This window comes from Falco punctatus, assembly GCF_963210335.1.
Source record: "Falco punctatus genome assembly, chromosome: 5".
In the NCBI taxonomy this organism is placed as follows: Eukaryota; Metazoa; Chordata; class Aves; order Falconiformes; family Falconidae; genus Falco; species Falco punctatus.
In genome coordinates, this window is record NC_137584.1 from 42247962 (window position 1) to 42271482 (window position 23521).

At 39.3% G+C, this 23521-nt stretch overlaps 1 protein-coding gene across 5 annotated transcripts in view; it reads right to left on the minus strand.

Annotated features, from left to right (window-relative positions):
• Nucleotides 1–23521, minus strand: part of MAP3K4 (mitogen-activated protein kinase kinase kinase 4) — an 83398-nt gene that overhangs the window by 20132 nt on the left and 39745 nt on the right. For 2 of the 5 annotated variants that reach the window (XR_013928637.1, XM_080390533.1), the window contains exons 6-17: nt 21437–21594; nt 20923–21039; nt 20398–20497; nt 20225–20308; nt 17746–18012; nt 15711–15860; nt 14495–14656; nt 11378–11511; nt 7885–7963; nt 5779–5857; nt 1484–1580; nt 425–541 (exon numbers count right to left, since the gene is read on the minus strand). Coding sequence is in view for 4 of the 5 variants with exons in the window: in XM_080390533.1 (XP_080246659.1) it covers nt 425–541; nt 1484–1580; nt 5779–5857; nt 7885–7963; nt 11378–11511; nt 14495–14656; nt 15711–15860; nt 17746–18012; nt 20225–20308; nt 20398–20497; nt 20923–21039; nt 21437–21594 (1544 nt within the window). In the remaining variant the exon portion in view is untranslated. The remainder of the gene's footprint in view (nt 1–424; nt 542–1483; nt 1581–5778; nt 5858–7884; nt 7964–11377; nt 11512–14494; nt 14657–15710; nt 15861–17745; nt 18013–20224; nt 20309–20397; nt 20498–20922; nt 21040–21436; nt 21595–23521) is intronic. The other 3 variants (XM_080390534.1, XM_080390535.1, XM_080390536.1) reach the window with 3 other exon arrangements.

Sequence of the window (23521 nt, forward strand, 5' to 3'; positions counted from 1 at the left end):
CAGACAATAACAATACCAAAACTGCTAGCTAACATGAAACAAATATATCCTAGGGCTTATTTGCATGTTACAGTCATCTTAGTGCAGAGTTACTTATCAATCCTAATTATTTAGTGAAGTTACACCAATTTACTGACTGGTACATTTTAATTTCATGGACATTTTTACTGAGTAAATTTGTAATCTACATCACAACGGCATGCTTTAACAACCATATTGTTCAGACGTTTCAAATTGAAAGTGGTCTTATCTCTTTCTAAGACATAGGATTTTGCTCAAGTCAAACATGAATGAAGGCACCAGTGGAAGACACGATGGGACGGAAAAGTACGTTGCAAATGATCTACTAGGACTCAAGTTTGTGGAAACAGTTATATGGGTGATGTAAGTAGAATGAGGCTGCTACGTCATGGAGCAGAGCTACCTGGTATCATTTGCACTGCTGACAGGTTTGGGTTGAGCTGAGTCGCTACCGATGGGAGCGGGGCGACTGACAGCAACGCTGCAATGGTTCCGTGCATCACAAGGGACACTCCGTGTGCTGTGGCAAGAAGAAAAACTTCAAGAAACAGTACAAAAAAGTACGGAGTTGAAAGTTTATTTTAAAAATCAAATTCTGAAGTGTGCATAATAAGGCCTGACTTTAAAGCTTTTTCAAGTACATAAAGACTTTTATGTGGAATAATTCAGGGTCTCAGAAGCTTCAGAGGCTACCAATATGTACAATAATCACCATCTTCAAAATAAAAATCTCCAAATCTTTACAGTAGTACTAGTTTCTGCCAACAGCAAAGCAACTTAAAAAAAAAAAAAAGTCAAATGAAATGCTTGTCACTGTGCTGATCCTGAAAAACAAATCCCTCTCTTTGTGTGAAAATATGTATGGCGAAGTTTATTTTTAAATTTCTCAAAACTATTTTTGCATTAGTTCTCATGTCAACTCTTTCAAAGGGAAGGAAAATTATCCATTGCTTTAAGCTTCCTCACAGCAGTTTGGTAACTACGCAGAAATGCCACCATATTCCAGAATGCTACATTTTTAAGTCTTATCTATGCTAAGCTACAGAAAGTAACGTCACAGGCAAGTATGCAGCTATTCAAAGTGGGGAAGGAAATAAAAATGTTGTTGATGAACAGTCTTCACTGAATTAATGCTTGTTACATTGAAAGACATTTCAGGAAAGACAAAGGGGATAAGAATGACTTCTAAGTGAGAAAGCATGCACCAATAGAAACCTGTAAAATAAAGGGGGAGGGCACAGAGGAGAAAAAGAAACAATATTGTCCTTAAAAGCACATTGATAAAATTCAGACCACTAACACAATATTGTCCTTAAAAGTACATCGATAAAATTCAACCACTAACATGCTAGCTTTTTCTGCTGCTTTGCCCTCAACAAGAAAGAAAAGGTGTTCCACTTACTGACAGCCAGCGTAGCCAAGAGAGGATAAACCAGTTTAGAACTCTACTAATGCTAAATACCTGAAGCCTTCAGGCGTAGGGATGATAAGATGAGGATTTGGTGGATCACTATGGCACCGAGGTACTTTTACAGGACGGGGACTGTTTCGATGAATTGCTGCAAACATAAAAAAGGTAGCACATTTACTCAGATGCCAGAAAAAGTCTCTTAGGGCCATTTCAAGGCAGAAAGTTTTTAAAAAATTCATTTCACAGTTAAGCATGAACTGGCATATGTCTTATTCTTTAAGAAAAAAACAAAGCATTTCGATTTTAAATAAATCTATTCTATGTATTACTATTCATACTATTGTATCATGTAACTCATCTATAAAACAATGAAAGGTCTCCACACAATTAAAAACTAGCTATCAGAAGATGCGTACTCGCTTCACTAAAACTACATCTTCATTATTTCAACTTCACAGATGAAAGATGATTTGTTATCTTATTGCAAAATAAATATTAACAAAGCACATAATAATTAAAAAGCAGAGTGTTATTATGTTCCTTTTGCATCAGAATTTGTTTTCTCAGTCAATAACAGTGAGCAAAATGAGCTGGGAAAAAGCCTCACATATTAGTTTTACCCATACTAAATGTCCCCCATGACAGCCTGCCCCAAGAAAGCGGTACAAAGGAACCCAGTCAAACCTAAATGAGCCATCACTGCCCTCATGCCTAACTCATTCAGTGCCCCTCAGAGTAGTCTGCAGTGTCTTCCCCTTCCCTCAACCTCTCCCCAACCAGTCATAAAAATACTGTGGCAGTCAGGTCACAAGATAGCTGACTGCCCATCAAAACACAAGTCAGTACTTACTGGCAGGCTAGGTTAATCACAGTGAGCTTCTGCCTTGCACTACCAGGACAAGTAAAAGATGTCAGGGCCAGGTGCTGGCTGCCCTGTTGTAATTTGCAAGGACACTAGCAGAAGATGCAGACAGCAGAACCCACTTGGGTAGAGACAGGCTGTTTCACAGAGCAAAAAGACAGGATAAAACACCAGGAGCCCCTAGCTGCGTGCCTACAGGCAGCAGCATGAACACAGATGGATCCTCAGCTTTGGGAAAAGGGGTCAAGATCACAGTCAGTTTAAAGTCCCTCAACACAGTATGCAAATTGAACTAGGAATTCTGACTTTTCTCTTGTTCACAAGATAGAAAGGGGTACCTGAAATATGGCTACAGTTTATGTTTAGTTATGTTTATTTCACACGTATTGAAGTTTCAGCCTGCTGTTCAAGTCTGCACCATCCATCTGTGTCACCCCCTCCCCGTGCCTCTGAGCCAAAAGCTGTCAAACTAGTTTGTGTGTCTGCAATAAGCATTTGCAAGAGTTTCAGTACTTTGGGATCACCAAGCTAGTGATGTACCTAAAACTGACCTTCCTCTAACAACAGCATCAATAATGAATATAGAGGTTTTACATCACAGTACGGAATCTGGCCAAGATATATTTTAGACTATACTTTTTTCTGCAGGATTGGACTGACTTTCATTGTGAAACGTTTCTCAGCTATAAGAGTTTCTCACCAAAATTATATCAAAACTGAAACTTTCCTGAAATACTGAAAAATCTCCTCTTGCCCGAGTCAAGTTACCCTCCCCTTCATGTCTTCTGCTATCAACCCTGTCCAGGAAGTGGACATCAGGAGAAAGAAAAGATGTGACAACGTGGTATCTTGAAAGTTAAACCTGTCAATGGACTTCAGAGGAGGAAGACAGAAACAATACTAAGAAAGATACATAAAAGGGAAACACAGCTGAGGAAACATCCTTTTCTCAAGATAAACAATGAATATGTTGATTTCACTCTAATGCCAGAGATATTTTTTATACTATGATAAATTCTGTGATACTGGAGAACTGTTTCCCACAGCTCTACCATCAAGGCCCCAGGTACAACTCCTCTATACCTCGATAATATAATGTCCATCAGAAGTGTAAATACCCGCACTGCCACAATGAAACCTCATGAAAGTGAGCTGTAACTGCCTCCTGTGGTGGTGCATCTCACCCCCTCCCCTGGGTGGCTCTACAACCTCAGGAATCCCCATTAGGCCTTAGCATCTCTGTAACAGCTTGGGCAGTTCAGCATCCCTTGACTGTACCAGCACCTCTTGCACAGCCAAGATGGGAAATGGCATGGCTGTACCAGAAACATCCCCTATCCGAACACCACCACCACTTGCTATCTTTGGAGCATTCCTTATCTGGATTGTATCATCCCTAACAAGCCTGGGAACACTCTCTGTTATGACTCCAAATGGTATGATACCACTGTCAATGGAATTCTGAGAAAAATTCCATTGATTACAGACTCAGATTGCAGCCAGGATGGACAATTACTGATGACTAAAGCCTATCACCTCCAAACTATGAACAGCAGTCCTGAGCGAGGCACTTTGAGCACTCCTGGACTGCAGCGGGCTGCAAACAGCATCTCCCTGAGTGAGGTGTCTCTCAGAAGTCACAAACACCCAAGTTTGTGATACTAGGGGCACCATCACCAAAAGCTGACGATGGGACCTGGGCTGATTTACCTGCTTCTCGAGGCTCAACCTTTAGCCTGCTGAGAAATGCAAAAGCATTCAACGTGTGTATTTCACTGAATTCATGGGGAACTTTGAACAGGTATAGATTTGTAAATGTATCTCCACACTTCTATTCCTTTATGTCTGTATGTATGTGTGTGAACTGATTTAGTAACTTTGCAATAAGTAATACAATATCTAATCCATAGTTCAGCCACTTTCATACTTAAGTAAATCTTATTTGATTCACTTTGTAAATGATAAATGAGTCAATGCTTAAGTGCTGCTAAAACCCTACAATCAAACTCAAACTACAGATGTTCCTTATATCCTTTAGACATAAACAGTCGATCAAGCCTGAGACTAGTATTGGATCTAGCCACACCTAAGCTCTATTAGAATAAATATTGAGAGGCTGTACTCTGCACAGCACCTGCACTCCTCGATTCAAAAATTTCTAATGTACCTACCACAATACCCAATTTCTGCTACAGCATGAAAGGGAATTTCTGAAGTCACAATTTGGAAAAGTTATAAATCATCTCCAGAACCCACTCCCCATATAATTCACCTGTTTGGCCTGTTGAAAACCGGACAGGAGATGAAGTCTTACAACTTATTACTGGCACTTAAATGCCAATACTCACCAAAATTATATCAAAACTGAAACTCTCCTGAAATACTGAAAAACCTCCTCTTGCCTGAGTCAAGTTAGAGTCCTACTAACAGCCGCAGTACCTAATACTGCAACGCTAACAGCAGCTCTGCAAGCAGCTGCACACCCATGGGCGGCAGCACTGGATGTAAAAGATACGTCCTTTATGGTCTACCTGCAAGAGGAGGACAAAATGAAATTTGTCTTTACTTGAGAAGGTATACAATGTATCTTTAACAGACTCTCACATGGCCACAAACATCCATAATTGCTCATGCTGCCCTTGCTGAACTTTTATGAAGAGTCTCACTTCCTCAGAATGTGAAACTGTACCAATATATACATCATCTATATATACTTGTCGGAGGAGATTCCCCTGAAAAGGTGGAGAAAGCAGCAACAGCAGCATGGCAAGTGCTACATGAAGCACAAATTAAGACTCCATCTGAAAAATGTCTGGGACCAGAGAAGCAAAGTTTTTAGGTACTTGGTGGATAGGAGGCAGTGCAATGATTCCTCCAGGTACCTTGACAAAAAGAGCATATGCCACAATCTAGGAAAGAATTACAATAGGTACTTTAGGATATTGGAGAAAACATGTACCTGGATTTTTTATCATTGCTTGCCCACTATACTCACTTTTACAAAAACCATGGAAATGGAACACAGAACACGAAGCAGCAGTCAAAACTCTAACACAGAAATTAAAAACTTTGTGAAGTCACACTCCCACAAATTCCTATTACAACTTTTTCACTCCGGTCTTTGATGGTGATTCTTTAAAGCAACTTAACCTAAATCAATTGTTTGTGACACCTCCTTAAAGTTATAATCATGTCTTTACACAACCTTTCAAAATTACATTCCTTTTCCTGAAGATCTGCAAGACTTCACCGAAATTCAAGGACAAATCAAGAGGAAAACACCTGTAAAACTTTTCAACTTCTTGAGTAAAACAACCATGTTTTACACCACTTTGTCAGGCAATAATGGTTTCACATCAACAATCACGACAAGCTTAAAAATACTTTTATCGGTATTTCTAGCATTTTAAAAGTACTTTACAGTCAAAATTCTCTAACAATAGCAGCAAAACTCCAGAACAAATGCCAGTAACTTCTGCCTTACCAAGGTACAAACCTGTAACAGGACTGTGAGGTTTTCCAATAACATGACCAATGCACTCATTCATTAGAGCTTGTAAACTCTGAAAAAGACAAACAGAAAAAATTGTGATGGTTTATGTTACAAAAGAGTTGACAGTCATAGGGTGAAGCTCACAGTAATAAAATGACATTGGTTAAATATGTAATTTGTCAAGTAAGCACCTCTACATGCTATCAATTACATTAAAGTTTTGGATCCACATTAGGGTTTTTACTATTTTTTTTTTTTAAAGCTAGAAAGTCTTGGTCTTGCCTTGCCTTTTGACCTTGTCAAAATTACCTAATCATAAGAACTGAACAATGATACATCAGTAAGAATACTTCATAATATAAAGCTAGTAACACTTAAAAATACTCATTGTTAATAAAATTAAAAATTGAAATAAAAAATTTCAAGCGTGCGGGAAAAAGCTGCAAAAACCTCCTCTGTCCTCCCTCTCCCCACCCCAGGAAAAAACACCTGAAGAAATTGGGTGAGAGTATGATGGCCTGAATCACAAGACTAAAGCCTGTAAAACAACAAATACAAAGCACTGCATATCAAAAGAAATTCACTTTCATTACCTACCCATGAAGTTAGCAAAACTTTCATGAAAGGCATTCAATAACTAAACCACTGAACTGGGGCTCTAGCAATCTAAGCTTAATTGCTAGGTGTACTATTCACTGTCTATGTAACCTTGGACAAGTTATTAAATCTTCCTCTGGTTCAGTTTACTTGTCAGAACCACAGGGATAAAATATGCCTTCACAATAAAGAATTAGTTTTGTTCTTTGGTACAGCTGCTATGAAGGCTGCTTCTATATACCAGTCATTCAGACTAGTCAAAATTTCTTCCAGAAATCAAAAAACTTAGTGAAGACCAGGATCTCAAAGGTCCTACAAAAAAATATGAAAGAAAAATAGAAGCATTTAGCATGGGATTAGCATATTTTACCAGTCCAGACTGAGCTAGAATCTCAGCTTTAAATCTAGACCATCATTCCTCTATGACATCAGGTATTATCTAAATAAGAGATTAGGATTGACATTGGCAAAATGCTGTGGCCTGCATTATACAGGAGTCAGATTAATCAAAACAATGTGATCCTTCAAGTGATGCTCTCCACAACTAAACCCATTTTAAGAAAGCAAAAGTTCAGAAATGTAGTTAAGGTTTTGGGTTCCCCTCTTTCTCTCCCACTTGTTCAAAGTCTTTTTTAGCAACTGTGTCAAAGCAAATAAAGTTGAGGAGCTACTTCCTGAAGCTAAAGTATCAGGGTATTTCAAATACAAGCTTAACTTTGTCGTTTCAGAAGACAACCCTTTCCCAGCAACATACACACAGAACTAAAACACAACTTACTTGAGAGCTCTTGATAAAAATACATGTGAAAAAAAGACTAAACTATCGTTTCTGTATTATGCAAGATTAATGTGGTTGGCATTTCATAACAAATCTCAAAATTTATAAGTATCAGAGGTGCTGACACTCACATTCTGCTATTTTGTGGCAACTGTGCTTTCACTTCTCTGTAGTACTGTACCAAGATCAGAGAAATAACTTCTCAGAATTTTATTTCCACAGGAAAAGGAGAAAGGCAGAGCACACAAAAAGCCAGTTTTAGTCTGATTTTTTTCACAGTAAAAACAAAAGAAAGATGCTTTAAAGTCTTTTTCACATTGGCACAATTTGAAAAAAAATTGAAGAAATACCCTTAAACAATTGTGATTTTGTATTCATACCCATAAATGAACTCTGGTGCTAAGCCTCAAGAGCTCACATTCAGAAACTTATAACAACAACTATAAATTGTAACTCTGTAGAAAAGCTGCTGTAAACTTTCCCAAGAGACAAAGAAAGAGCCTCCCAAAACAGCAACTTGTCAGCAACTTGAAAACATTAATGCTGATTGTCACAAACATACTCTATTCAGTATCTTACAAACTGAAGAGGTATCAACAGTTACATACAACACCAATCAGCATCTGTATTCAGACTGTTTTATAAAAACTATCCCTGAAAAACATGTACTGATAGCTTCACAAGCATTTAGAAATAAACAAGCAGAACAACTTATTCCATACCAAGAAGTCATCTTCTGGGAGAGCTGAAATAAATGCTGGCTCAATGGCTTGAAGAAAATCAAAACCTTGAGTTGCCCACCTAGCTCAAAGAAAAAGAAAAGACAGAAAATTAACTGCTCTTCAGCTAAAGTCATCATAAGAGTTTCAACAACATCCAAGAACAGTAAATGGCAGTTATTTTTCTTCTAGAAAATATGGTACAATCTTTGTAAGAAAATGGATTAATACGTAAGAGGTAAAATATTTAACTTGTATTAATATTTGCCCAGTTAGTACTGAGATAAAGTCTGAGTTTAGCAAGGACACCACCAAATAAAGTGAGCAGGTGATGCCGTATATTTCAATCCATGCACACGCTCTCTTCAGGAACAGTATCATCAAGTCACTCATAATATGCTTCAAAGCAACAAGCCAAACCACTACGTTCCCTGCCTAAATTCTCATTTCTGAAACAAGATTGAAAGTGTACTAATGATTTCACGACTATCTGATAAGCAGTAACAGGCATCAATGGTTTCAAGCCCTACACTGGTAAAGCAAAATAATTAATGAACTTGGTTAAAGTAAGTTGTGCCTCTAGTTCAGCCACATGCTCTCCCTGCACTGCCTCCTCTTAAGACCTCTAGGTAGAATCACAGGATACACGGAGTTGGAAGAGACCCATAAGGACCATCGCAGTCCAACTCCTAACTCCACACACAACCACCTAGAAGTTAAACCATACACCTAAGCATTGTCCAAATGCTTCTTGAACACCAACAGGCCTGGGGTCATGACCACTTCACTGGGGAGCTTGTTCCAGGGCTTGACCACCCTCTCAGTGAAGAACTTTTTTCTTAATATTCAATCTGAACTTCCCCTAACGTAGCTTTAAGGCACTCCCTCATATCTTATCACCAGAGAGAAGAGCTCAGCGCCTCGCACTCCACTTCCCCTCCAGAAGCTGTAGACAGTAATGGGGTCACCCCTCAGTCTCTGCTTCTCCAAGCTGAGCAAACCTAGTATGCTCAACCACTCCTCATGTAAGACTTTCCCTCCAGTCCTTTCACCACCTTCATTGCCCTTCTTCAGACACACTAACATTTTTACATCCTTCTCATACTGTGGAGCCCAGAAGTAAACACAGTACTCATGGTGCGCTGCACCAATGCTGGGCACGGTTGGACAATCACCTCTTCCAGCTGGTTAGCTGTACTCTGCCTAATGCACCCCAGGACACAGCTGACCCTTTCCACCACCAAGGCACACCGACTCACACAGAGCGTACCGTCAACCAGAACCCCGAGATCCCTTTCTGCAGGGCTGCACCCCAACCTCTTGGCCCCTAATCTATACATATATCCAGGATTACACGGTCCCAGGTGCAAATCTGGCATTTGTCCTTGTTAAATTTCATAAGCTTGGTGATTGCCCAGTACTCCTCATCTATCAAGCTCTCTCTGTAAGGCCCCTGTACCCTCAAGGGAATTAACAGCTCCTCCTAATATAGTGTCGCTGGCAAACTTACTTTGTACATACTCAACTCCTGTGTCCAGATCACTGATAACATTGACGAGAACTGGGCTTAAAACTGAGCCCTGCAGAAAACCGTAGTGACTGGCTACCAGCCAGATGTCACCCCAATTACACCAACTCTTTGAGCCCAACCCTTTAGTCAGTTGTTCACCCATCATATTGTGCCCATGTCCAGCCATATGCTAGACAGACATTTTGTCCAGAAGGATACTGTGAGAGACAATATCAAAAGCTCTGCTAAAATAGTCATTTTAAAGAAACCAAACAAACCACACAAAAAACCCCGACCACGTCCACTGCCTTCTCTTCATCCACTTGGTGGGTAACCTTGTCATAAAATGGTAATTAATAAGGCATGGCTTGCCCTCTATGACCCCATGTTGACTTTGACAAATGACTACATTGTCTCTGAAGTGTTTTTCAGTAACTCCCAGAATAATCTCTGTAATTTTACCAAGGAACTGAAGTGAGACTGACAGGCCTGTAATTACCATGATGTTCTTTCTTGCCCTTCTTGAGAATTGGAACAATGTTTGCTAGCTTCCAGTCAAGGGGGACTGCTCCAGATTCCTGAGACTGTTGATAAATAACTGAGAGGGGTCTTGCAATAACATCAGCCAACTTCTTCAGAACCTCAGAATGAATTAAGGCCCTCTGGACTTGGTGTGCATTCCACTGCACCAGCAAACCTTGTTCAAGTTGAAAGTCAGCCAGGAGTTTACCACTCCAGGGGTCCCAGGGCCCATCATTTGTGCTTAAGACAGAGGTGAAGGCGGCATTAAATGTCTTTGCTTTATCTTCATCCCTGTTTGTGAGGTGACCAGTCTCACCACGTAATGGACCAGTGTCATCTTTAAGTCCTCCTTTTGCTGTTAACATACTTTTAAAAGCCTTTTATGTTGTTTTGGGGTTTGGGTTTTTTTGTTTCCTTTTGGGTTTGTTTTTTTTGGTGTTGGGGTTTTTTTGGTTTTGTTTTTAAGATCAGGACACCAAGCTAACTAGCCTATCCACATATGGTTCAGCCTACCCACTCTTTCCTCCCCCTCTTCCAGTAAGGAGAGCAACCCACCTCCAGGACAAACTGATCAGCCCTATACTTTAAGGAAACAAAACCGTCACTTCTGTGAAATCTGCTAGAGCAGATCAATATGAAAGCACCTATTTTTATGCAAAAGAATTCTACTACATTTCTGATATACCAGCTAAAAAATGCTGCAAAACCACCTAAGTTAACCAAGTAATGGTATTGTTCTGCTTGGACCAGTCTCCCAGTTCCTCCACTTACATTGTCAAAGTGATGCAACTTTAACTTTTTTCATTAGCGCCCAGCAGTAGAGTTTCATAGCACCAACTGTAGGCACAATTTGAGAGACCACTGGGCACAACACTACTGCCAGACAAGACAGAAAGTATTTAGACTACAACAAAAAACACCCACAAGTGCACCCATTATTGCAATCATAAAACTAAAGAATTTTCAGCAGAGCGGAAACACTTCTTCCTCATCTGTGGGCCATACTTTGGACACTTTCAGAAAGGACTAACAGAAGGACTTCTACAGGAGGTTCCATACATATCTCATTTCTGCAACTGGCAGAAAACAATACAGCTTTCTCTGTAGAATACGCAAAGAATGACTGTTGCATATTGACTCCTGATCACATCGCACTTTTATTCCAACTTAATGACCCTTCTCTAAAGTCTTTTAATTATCTGGGTCCAACAACCTCCACTTTTTCTTCCCATTTTCTGTCAGTTAACATGAGGCAAAGCATTCCACAAATTCTTTTGGTATGCAGCTGGAGCGTTCATTTGGATTTATGCATTTATTATTCAAATTATTTTCAAAATTTAAGAGCCAGAAGCATCAGTAGTTCAGAAGAACTACTTCTAAACAATAAGGCATTACTCAAAGTGTGAAAATTCCTGCATGTTATTTAAACACACACTACCATGGCAGTCACAAGTTGGCTGTTACCTGGGTCGAGTGCCCCGGCCACTCTCACATTTTGTTAGCACATAATTCATCCATTTCCTGGCAAAGCTGATATACTTGTCTCCAATTTTCTGCCTGAATTCTCCAGACATCAGACGAACAACTTCTTTATGGTACTGTAAGAAACACTAAAGATTACTTTTCACGTATTAATAAGAAGAACAAAAATACCATTTGCAATATCCACTGGAGTATTTGCAGGCTAACAAAACTCTACAGTATGGTAACAGTCACATCCTATTCTTAGACAAAGAGTTTATATAAGCAGATGCATATTTATAGAAAAAAATCATAAAAAGTATATGATACAAAATGTGCCACAGTGAGAGGCAGCACTTGAGCCATACTACATTCTTATGTGTATACAGGCACGCGCTGATGGTTAACGGTGTACACACATCATTTAAGAAAAGCTACATAAACGTTCAGTTCTGTAATCAGAGACTGAACTGCAAAGTAGCGTTCATTTTTAATTATACTGCAGGTAACATTAGGGGATAAAGGAGTTATATAAGTACATTTAAAAAAATAAACAGAAACATCAGTTATTTTTTAGCAGACCATCCTTAGAAATATGTTAGTATTAAATCTTAAAAAATTTTTACAAAGCTCACAGGAACCAAATAGTGAAACAACATACTAAAAGCACCTGAACATGACATTTCTTCATTGTGTTTTTTGCTGAGATAGTTTTCTTCACAGTAGGCTAGTATGGGGCTGTATTTTAGATTTCTGCTCAGAACAGTGTAGTTAACACTGGGATGTCTTAGTCACTGCTGAGCAGTGCTCACACAGAGCCAAGGGTTTATCTGCTTCTCACTCCACCCCACCAGCAAGTAGGCTGGGGGGGCATGAGAAGCTGGGAGGGGATACAGCTGGGACAGCTGACCCCAACTGACCCAAGGGATATTCCACACCATATGACGTCATGCTGAGTATATAAAATGGGGAAGAAGGGAGGGGGGGTGTGATTCAGAGCGATGGCGTTTGTCTACCCAAGTAACTGTTATATGTGATGGAGCCCAGCTTTCCTGGGGATGGCTGAACCCCTGTCTGCTGATGGGAAGTGGAGAAAGACTTCCTTGTCTTGCTTTGCTTCCGTGCACAGTTTTTGCTCTACCTATTAAACTGTCTTTACCTCAACTCACAAGTTTTTTCATGTTTACTCTTCTGATTCTCCCCCATCCCACGGGGGGGTGGGGGGGGTGGAGGGGGGTGGGGGGCTGCAGAGAAGACAATGAGCAAGTGGCCGGGCAGTGCTTAGTTGCAGGCTGGGGTTAACCCATGACACTCAGCAGCTCTTTCAGGAAGGCACTCAAAAGCTATATGCACTGCATCAACCACAAACTTTGAAAGAATAGCTCATATTAGTGTTATGCTGTTCTAGGATGAAAAACTGTGAGAAGCCAAGTTACACAATGACATTCAACATCAAAGGATATTTCTTATTTCATCTAAAAAGCTGACAAGCAGCAGAGTCTACAAGACTACACCTGAAATCCTCAAGCTCTTAAAGCTTTTTAAGAGTTCCAGGCATTGCTAACAGTAGTCTGAATGTAACAGATCCATCTGTTCTTTTTCAATCATTTTCACATAAGATTTCTGCAGCAACACACAATGTTCTGCTAGAATTGGGAGGTCCTAGTTGACTGGAACCTAGCAAATGTAACTTCCATCTACAAGAAGGGCTGGAAGGAGGATCCAGGGAACTGCAGGCTTGTCACTCTGACCTCAGTCCTGGGGAAGGTTATGGTGTAGATCATCTTGAGTGCCATCACACAACACATACAGGACAACCAGGTGACCAGGCCCAGTTAGCATGAGTTTATGAAAGGCAGGTCCTGCTTGACTAACCTGATCTCCTTCTATGACAAGGTGACTTGCTTAGCGGAAAGGGGAAAGGCTGTGGGTGTTGTCTGCCTGGATCTCAGTAAAGCCTTAGGCACCATTTCCCACAGCATTCTCCTGGAGAAACTGGCTCCTCATGACTTGGACAGGTGTATTGTTCACTGGGTAAAAAAATGGCTGGACAGCCAAGCCCAAAGAGTGGTGGTGAATGGAGTTAACTCCAGTTGGCAGCCAGTCACAAGTGGTGTTCCCCAGGGCTCAGTGCTGGGGCCAGTTCTGTTTAATCTCTTTATCATTGATCTGGATGAAGGGATCGAGCGCACCCTCAGTAAGTTTGCAGATGACACCAAGCTGGGGGGAATGTTGACCTGCCTGAGGGCAGGAAGGCTCTGCAGGGGGATCTGGACAGGCTGGACCGATGGGCCGAGGCCAATTGTATGAGGTTCAACAAGGGCAAGTGCCTGGTCCCGCACTTGGGTCACACCAGCCCGACGCAGCGCTACAGGCTCGGGGAAAAGCGGCTGGAAACTGCCTGGTGGGAAAGGGCCTGGGGGTGCTGGTGGACAGCCAGCTGAGCATGAGCCAGCAGTGTGCCCCGGTGGCCAAGGCGGCCAATGGAGTCCTGGCTTGTATCAGAGACTGTGGCCAGCAGGACTAGGGAAGTGATTGTCACCCTGTACTTGGCACTGGTGAGGCCGCACCTCAAACACTGTGCTCAGTTTTGGCCCCTTGTCTTTAAAACGAGTCTTATGAGGAGTGGCTGAGGAACTGGGGTGTTCAACCTGCAGAAAAGAGGCTCACTGGAGACTTTATTGCTCTCTAGAACTACCTGAAAGGAGGCTGTAGACAGGTGGGTGTCAGCCTCTTTTCCCAAGTAACAAGCAATAGGATGAGAGGAAATGGCCTCAAGTTGCTCCAGGGCAGGTTCAGATTGGACATTAGGAAAAAATTCTTCACCGAGAGGGTTGTCAAGCATTGGAACAGGCTGCCCTGTGGTTGATATGCCATGCTTGGAGGTATTTAAAAGACATGCAGATGTGGTGCTTAGTGACACAGTTTAGTGATGGACTTGGCAGTGCTGGGTTAATGGCTGGACTTCATCTTAAAGGTTCTTCCCAACCTAAACGATTCTATGAATTCTTTGTATTTCCACTGAGTTACACTTTTTCATTTGCACAAATGCGAAACCAAAAATTTCAGTTGGTTCTGACTAAAACAAGACAATGTGTCATTAATCTTTTCTTTCCTTACCTCAAACCCAAAATTATAACCCTGTATCATGGCTTCCCGGTAATATTGCTGCAAAGTGGCAGATTCAGATTCATCAACTTCAGCATCAAACTCAGATGTGAACATGTGATCAACTCTGTCAATGGCACTGCTTATCTTATTGCATAGCTGTAATGCATCACTCTGAGTAACAACAACAAAAAGGGATGGGGGGAGCATCAAATTATTATTTATATTCTACAGCTGACAAGACTAAAGCAAACATGAATCTAACAATTACATTATTTTAAATGGAAATGTACTTTAATGCCATCACAATCCATTCAGTCTTGGAATAGCACTTTCAAGCAGTTGCACAAAGCAAGTCTTAAAATTAACTGAAGGATTATAGTTAAGCTTGTTTGCTTGAGTGACATTAACTTTAAAAACAAAAACAGTGGTGAGGAGTCCACCAAAAAAAAAAAAAACAACCAAAAACAACAACAAAACCAAACCCAGCAAAAACACCCAACCAAAACCAGACAACAGAGAAAATTCATTTTGCCATCTATAACATGACCAAGCCTTTGGTTGTATTTTCACCCTGGTATGTGGGCACAGCTCCTACTAAACTCAGGGGGAAATGTAGGGGCCTGATATTGCAATTTCAATCTAATAAATCTTTGCTTTTCTGGGTCCTCCACAAAAACATAAGCTAACAGAAAAAAACACCAAAGAAAACCCTCATACAACAACAACAAAACCTCAAAAAAACAACAAAAAACACCCCACCAAAACCAACTCACACACTAAAAACAAAAGCAAAAAATCAGAGAGAGACCTACCCACTTTTACATCACAAAGCAGCAATCTTCCCCAAATTTGAGGAAAAATAAGTTGTTTCTTTCAGATCATGGATTTTGATGGAATTTATTTTTATGAAACTAAACACTTTCTTTCAAATCAATAGCTGACATTTATCAATGTATTTATTCTATTGCTATTCATATTGCTACTGCATTATGGACTTGCTTCTCACTTCCCAGTGCAAAAATGATTACACCAATATTGTTCAAAAATACACTCATAAATCCTTTGCAGAAACAGAATGAAAAATGTACTGAAAGTAAAGTCCATAGGTTATATAAATTATAATTGCAGAATATGTCATTAACATTGCAATCTCCTTGCACGTTTTTACTTATCTTTGAACAAAGCACTATCAATTTTGACCAAGATAATCTTGAAAACTGCTTACTTTTAGCTGTTGTAGAGCTTTGGCGATGACCGGTTGGCTAGATGTCTGCTCCTGGTGCAGAGAGATGAGCCCTTCAATAGACTGCTGGAAAGCTTTTCTCTGACTCACAAGGTGAGCAGACTGAATGACTACAAGGAGGAGGTTATCAACCTAGGAATACAAGATACCACAAGTTCTTATAAAAAAAAAATCTCTCTATAAAAGATATCCCATATCAGCAAATTCCAACCAGTTATTTTTCAAATTCTAAAATATGAAAGACCTCTCTTGTTGCTATTTATGAAAATCTTTAAATCATGCTTGATGCTGACAACTGAACTTGATAAACTCTCATCTTATGAGTAGAGTTCTATTAGGGCAAACATCACAGCAAGTTTTCAACGGGAATGCACTCCTATTCACTTCTGGAAAGGTTTGGGAAATACTATTAAAATTATCTTCAGAACAGTTACACACAGAAAGGCACCATCTAAGCAAAATAATTATATTTTCTCAAAGCAGATGGAAGTAACAACCATCACATAAATAAGCAGGTTTTATCCAAGTAATGTAATACACTCAGGACAAAAACCTACTATTGAACAGGTAAAGCCATAGACTTACCACACAGTATTTGCTCAGACTTTGAAAATTTTTAAGATGTAAGAATATGTTTTATAAACCAGAGCTCTGACATTGCAGAAGTCTGTAAAAGTACAGTCACACACAGCATTGCCTTTGCTGTGGCACTGAGTTACATACTAAGCTCTGTTAATTTCAAACTACAGACAACACATATCCAACAATTTACTCTGCAAACAAGACCTACTTCATCTGTTTTCAATATCTCATCCCCAAAGAATAATTTCATGCTCAAAATTCTTTAAATGTCGATAGGATTCTTCTATTTTATAAGTATTTTTAAATAAGCTTACGTTTTTTCTAGTTTGCAATTAAAACGTCTTTTTTAAAAAACACAGGATGATTTTTTAAAGGTTATTTTACTTCCTATCCTTTCAATACTGGATTTTAAAAAAACTCATAAACAGTGTTACACATATGCACATATAAACACATACACAGTGTTTTATGTGCACTCACATATGTCAGATACAATACCACTTGCAACCCAGATTCTATCTTTTGCTGTTTTCATTTTCTGAGTGAAATGCTAACTTTGATAGAAGTCCAATGAAATTCTAAGCACTTAATCAAAGGCTATTTTTTTATTGTTCAGTCTGGGCAACAGACAAATAAGTCGTAACATGCTTCCATGTTAAAAGCAGCAGCATATACAGGAGCGACTTTTTCAACTGCCTGTAATTGCTCGAGCCATTTGAATGCTAGAGGCTAGGCACAGCGACATGGAAAGTCACTCTGTTCATGGACAGTAAAGCCCATTTATGGTAGAGATCTAAGGAACTGCATGACATACCAAAGGGAAAATTCAGTTAGCCTAACATAAGGGTATGAGAACAGGAGGGGCAAGGAGCTGCAGCTGGCTCAGTTGCTACAGCATAGCAGAACTGCTGGCAGGCAACCTCTGTTGGCTTGGGATGAAGGAAAGTATGACTGGAAAGATTGCTTCTGCAGAACTGTTAAAACATCCCGTAGCTTCCACAGGAACGTGACTTTAAATGTCACAATTCATCCGATATCGAAAGTAACTCTTTCATGCCTCAGTGTGTGGAAAACACACAACCACCACGCATTCTTGGGAACTGGTGCCTTCTTAATAAAATGTACAGTTTTCAAGTCTTATCCACACTTCTGATACTGAACGTTCAACTAGATATTGACAGTATCTCTTTATGATAAAAGTCCAGACCTGAAAATGCACATTGTAGAGATTAATCCTTCTAAGAAATGCTAAAACCCATTGAATTTAACACTTGCATTAACACAACTAAGAATCAATCTTACCCTTGAATTTAACTTTTAATTATCTATAAAAGGACACATGCCTCACTTAAATTACTGTGGTTAATATGAAAGGATAAGCATTCATGTAAGTGTGGAGATCACAGGCAGGGAAAAAACCAAGACCAAAACCCACCGGCATTGTGCGCAGCGTGTCAACAGTTTCTACTTGTGGCACTACTTTGACTGGCTGACCCTCCCATGCACTCCAGCTGTCATCTGATTCATGGTCTTTATCACCGTGTTTGGTCATTACTAAATAGGCCTCATATGCAACCTCATCTGAATCCTTTGAGCAATCCTTTCCAGCAGCTGCATTGAGGAGCTGCAAAATCAGAGACTTTTCCCCTGCGATACTATTTGGTACAAACACTTGTAAATTCTCAAGTCCAAGAATTTGTACCTGCAGAAAAAAATAAAAATACACTGAGTGAATCTCACTGTTTTCTATGATACACAAAATAAATAAAAGACACATGTAATCTCATTTAAGTAACAGAGCTTCCAATTTGAACAGATGCACAATATACACACAAAACAATGCATTCAGCCATTTTTCTAGAAAAACTCAAAATGCATTTTAAGAAATTATTTGTCTGGAAATCTGCTAAATCACCAACTTTCAGTGGCATCTTTCCTTGCACCTTCAATTGATCCTTCTACGCACTCTTCTAAACGAATCTTGTTACAAAAAAGTCTAATTTCACATACATACTATACCTATGCATATATGTAAGTACAAAATTATATATACACATATTTTACAAAGTAAATTAGTCAACACTAATTTAAAAATGTGTGCTTCCTAAGTCTTAAGACTGGAATATTAAAAAAAAAAAAAAAATTCCTTCAGGATCCCTAAGAATCCACACAATGAGCCAATTTCTCAATGGCTACAAAAGATAAAAGTAAGCAAAACTATGGCTAAAAGAGTATCAGATATTCTTTCACTATTCATGAAAGATTAATTAAGCCCAGTAAGAGTGCTCTCTTTTAATAAAATACTACTTATACTACTTAAGAGCTACTTCTGCATTGTATCTGTCACATTGGTAACAATACTTTAACCAAGTCAGGCATCAGAATCAGACTGTGAAGACAGTGAAATAGTTGATACCTCTGATTTGACGTGAGGTAACTGACCTATAGTGAGGTTTAATTCTCTCTTTTCAGAGTTTGATGTCATCAAGCCAAGAAAAAACACTGAACTCAACATTTTTACCATTAGGCAGCCATATTTTATAATTAAAACATTACGATTTATAGGTCAATATAAAAACTAGATGGGTGTTACTGAAAGCTAATATAGTTTCCCGAAACTAATGAGCATCTGATTGATAAAGCTGTTAAAAATTTAAACTCCCTGCATGATGTTAGAGGGCCAATATATAACGTGTTAATCACCAAAATGTGCGTCATTTTGAGTGGTGGAAAAAAGGGGAGAGGTAATACATAAAGAGGGATAAATACTGAGATTCAAATAATCCATCTAGATTAGTTAACCCTTGTGCTTACACAGATTTTTTCAAACTCGAGATTCAATTTTTTCTTCAAAACATGCATAAGAACAGTAATACTATCTTTAACTGTAAGGTGTACCAAATGTAATATTGTGTCTCAAAGAAGCCAAGAGTGGATATTTGGGGGAAAATGTTTTTTAAAAGTAAATGTATACTGATCTACCTGACTATTCTCCTACTCTTAAACAATTCACAGACCAGGGTCCTGCTGAGCCAGATGTTTCATCCATGTATTTAACAACCTTTTATGAACTTCTCTCCTGTAAACTTGTCAGTGTCCCCTTGGACCAATTTCTATTTTCAGCAGTCATTTATACAAATCTAACAAGAATTTTGTAATGCAGAAGTTAATAGATTATCTCCCAATTGTGAATTATATATATTCAATGTATGGCAAGACAAAAACCAGCAGATCCAAATAAATTTAATCTGTTGAAGCAACTGATTTAATTAAATTCAAACTACAGTAAAGACTTGTACACCTAGGAGTTTTTAAGGAATAAAGTACAAAACCATAAAGGTGGGAATTTATAGTACAGCAAATATCAGGCACTGCAAACTTAGCCTACTTCTGTTGTACAATAGTTTTCTAACAGCTATTCTGGAGCAAAACACAGTCCCTCACAACGTTAACACTCTCAAGGAAGCTTGCTAGAACAGACCTCCACTATAATATTGTTGCTTAATAAAAGCATAAAACACGCAGGTCCATAGTTCGAGATTATCTGTTTAAACTTGTCCATTTACTGATGTATCTGTTCACCTCAAATTTTAAAGCATTTATTTTTCATAGTACTCTCTACTAAGTGCTATTACTCCCCTCTCACATATGTGTAAATACAATTGAAGCAAAACAGCTTTTCCTAAGTCACAAAAAGAATCTTTGGGAAGACAAGGAATTGGACACTGACTTCCCAAAACATACACTAGCATTCTCACTCACACGAAGACAGGTACAGAAAATAATTTGACTACTACAATTCCGTATTACATACGTGATGTTTTAAATTGAAAACTGAAAGTATGTCAAAAAATATCCTTCAACATTTTGCTTAGCATCCCCACTCCACTTTCACGCCTCTAAACTGAATTTACCTTCACATACTCTTTTGTTTTCAGAGCATTCAGAAGATCTCGTACAGGGGCTGACAACGCAAATTCTGCTGCTATTTCAAGGTCCTACAAGCAATGACAAAACCAAAGAACATGCTTTCAGATTAAATTTCTTTAAAGCATATATGTAAGATGAGACTCTACTGTTAACTTACCTTCCTCAGCATTTTAGCAAATCCAAGAGCTTTGGAGGCTCGCTCCCTAGCTTCATGAAACAGCTCTTTGAGTGCTCGGCTGGTCTCTATAACAGACCTCCTGAAACAGTCATAAGAATGAAGTGACAATGTTTTAATAAATCATATCGCATTTATATATGTAAATAATCTTTATTTCCTAACAGCTATATGTCAATAGAAAGAACACAGAAAAGATAAATAATTATAAGCAGCTGACTGAAATAAACTGACCTCACAGGTATATTTTTGATAAGGATATAAAAAATTAATTTAAAGAATGTTACATAAACAATCTCTCATACCCTGAACTAAAAAGAAGGTTACTAGACTTCAAACAAACAAAATGATTGGTCATTACTACTGCACACAGAAATATCAGCAATAAAGTCCACAGAGTCTTGGATTTACCAGGTTCTCATTCTAAGAAATAAAATGCAGTATGTACCTGTCAGGGGTATAGAAATATGAGTGTGTTTATTTTTATTAAGCTGAAGGGCTTAATACCTGATTTCATCTGACGCAGTACTGTCATCGGCACTGGCCCAAAATTCATCACAACTGTCCTGTAGTCCAGAATCTAAAAACATTCCTGTAGATTTCAGCAGCATTCCTGCAATATCACTGTAGCAACACAAATGGTGGAACTTCAAAATCTCATTCAGGTAGCATAGCACCTTACAGTTCCTACTCTGTCCAATGCAAAAAAGACACATTGCCAAGTCTGCCTGCAGAACTAAGCAGCATCTTGGGGGCCCTCAGTTACTCTACGTGCCCAGTGCCAGCAGGAACGGGGACTCTCCACAGAAGCAGTCATTACTGTTATAGCCAGAGCAAAAGCAATCTGCACTTACTGCATCCTATAGCTACAGTCATTGTAATAATCCACAAAATCACAAAGACTTAACAGCTGCTTATATGGCCTCAAGAAGCCCAGACTGGGAACCCTGAACAACTGCTGACTTGAATATGTAACTGGCACAACTCAGCACCATAAGCACAGTAATTAAATAAAACCTACCAGAACAGTTTGCCAGCTTGAGCTTCACCTCCTCTTATATAAGGAGTTATTTCTTTGGTGAAATTCCATTCTTCCTCCAACAGATTTTTTAAACTATGAGACGCTTGAGGTAACTGCTGTAGCATTTGGATCCAGCTTCGCATATAATCAAAGTAAACCTGTACATGGGGAGAGATAATTTAAACAGTAATTGCTACAAAACATGTAATCAAGGACTGTAATGTCTCAAATCAATGACCAACCTCAACACTATACAATTTGTAGAAAATATTTCTACAACACTTTTCATCGGCTATGACTAAAAATGAGCTACATATTTCCACACAAAAGGTGCAATTTATGGCTTGGGAAGTAGCAAGTCCTACTAAAGTATTAAATACTATGACTCCATAATAGTTTTCTAAAAACGTTGACAGTATCACTACCTTGCTTGCTGTGCTGCTATTCACCATTGTATCAGCGAATACCCTCAGTGGTCAGAGTTTTTAAAGCTAAATTACTGAAAAACAGTCTCTAAATCTTTTAACTGGATTACTCCAAAAGGTTTTATTTGAACATACCCTCCTGGATAAGTGCAACAAACAGGCTTCTTAGATTCTATATTATACCTTGTGTTCCTTTACATCATCTATCTCTCACCTTTATTTAATTATTGTTTTAAACCAACATAAAAAAACAGTTAAGCACAATTCTTCATACATCTGCCTTTCAGGATCATACTGAATGCAAAAAATGAGCTTCAATTTGTTTTAGTTCAGTAATCCCTACCATCAATCAATGTCCCTCCTCAGAAATGGTTAAGGCCCTTCCTAATGGTTTCAGGTATTTTCAGACCACACTGTAATTATGACAAGGTTATAGAATCATATAATGATTTGGGTTGGAAAGGGCCTTAAAGATCATCTAGTTCCAACCCCCCTGACACAGGCAGGGACACCTCCCAGGTTGCTCAGAGCCCCATCCAGCCTGGCCTTGAACACTCCCAGGGATGGGGCATCCACAGCTGCTCTGGGCAACCTGTTCCAGTGCCTCACCGCCCTCACAGTAAAGAATTTCTTCCCAGTATCTAACCTAAATCTACTCTCTCTTAGCTTAAGACCATTACTCCTCATTCTATCACTATACTCTCTGCTAAAAAGTCCCTCCCCACCTTTCCTGTAGGCCGCCTCTAGTTACTAGCAGGCTGCTATAAGGTCTCCCCAGAACCTTCTCTTCTCCAGGCAGAACAACGCCAACTCTCCCAGCCTTGTCTTCATAATGGAGGCTCCCCAGCCCTCTGATCATCTGTGGCCCTCCTCTGGACCCGCTCAATCAGGTCCACATCTTTTTTACGCTGCGGGGCCCAGAGCCGAACACAGTACTGCAGGTGGGATTTCACAAGAGCCGAGTATATCTGGAAAACCTTAAAACTCTACTCTGGGTTAGGTGGGTACTGTGTTTTGATAGTCTCAAGCTGTAGCCCCATTCTTGCCCCATTTATTTAATTCACCTTTCCCTCTTAGCCTAATTCCTCTTCCAGTACTCTTCTTAGCTATCTTGCCTGTGAATACAAGGAGTCCACAGGAAAAGACAAAGTTTCAACTCTCCATGCCTCATTAATCCTGCCTCAACCTTCAGAGTGCATACAAGTTTTCCCTGTCCCTATTTTCAGTCCAGATCATCTCTTCAGCTTTCTTTGCCCAGCTGTCCCAATCTTAGAATCATAAGAGTATCTCAAATTGGAAAGGACACGTAAGGATCACCCAGTCCAACTTCCTGCACCTTGCAGGACTACTCTGACAATCCTGACCATTCATACAATCTTTCTCCAGTACCCCTAGTGCTACAGTAATCTGCAACTCCGAACAGGCACAAACTGTGATTCTTTCAAGTCTAATACATTTATTACTATTTACATAGTCTTATACCCATCCCTTTCAAGACCTACAAAAAGCAAAATCCTTATACAATTAAAACTGCTTTTGAAGTTCAAGCTCGTGCCTCAAAGCACAAAAACATTACAGCTACAGCCACCTAAAAAAAAAAAAAAAAAAAACACAAAAAAACCAAAAACCCAAACAGGTAAGGAATTTCAAAATGGAGAAG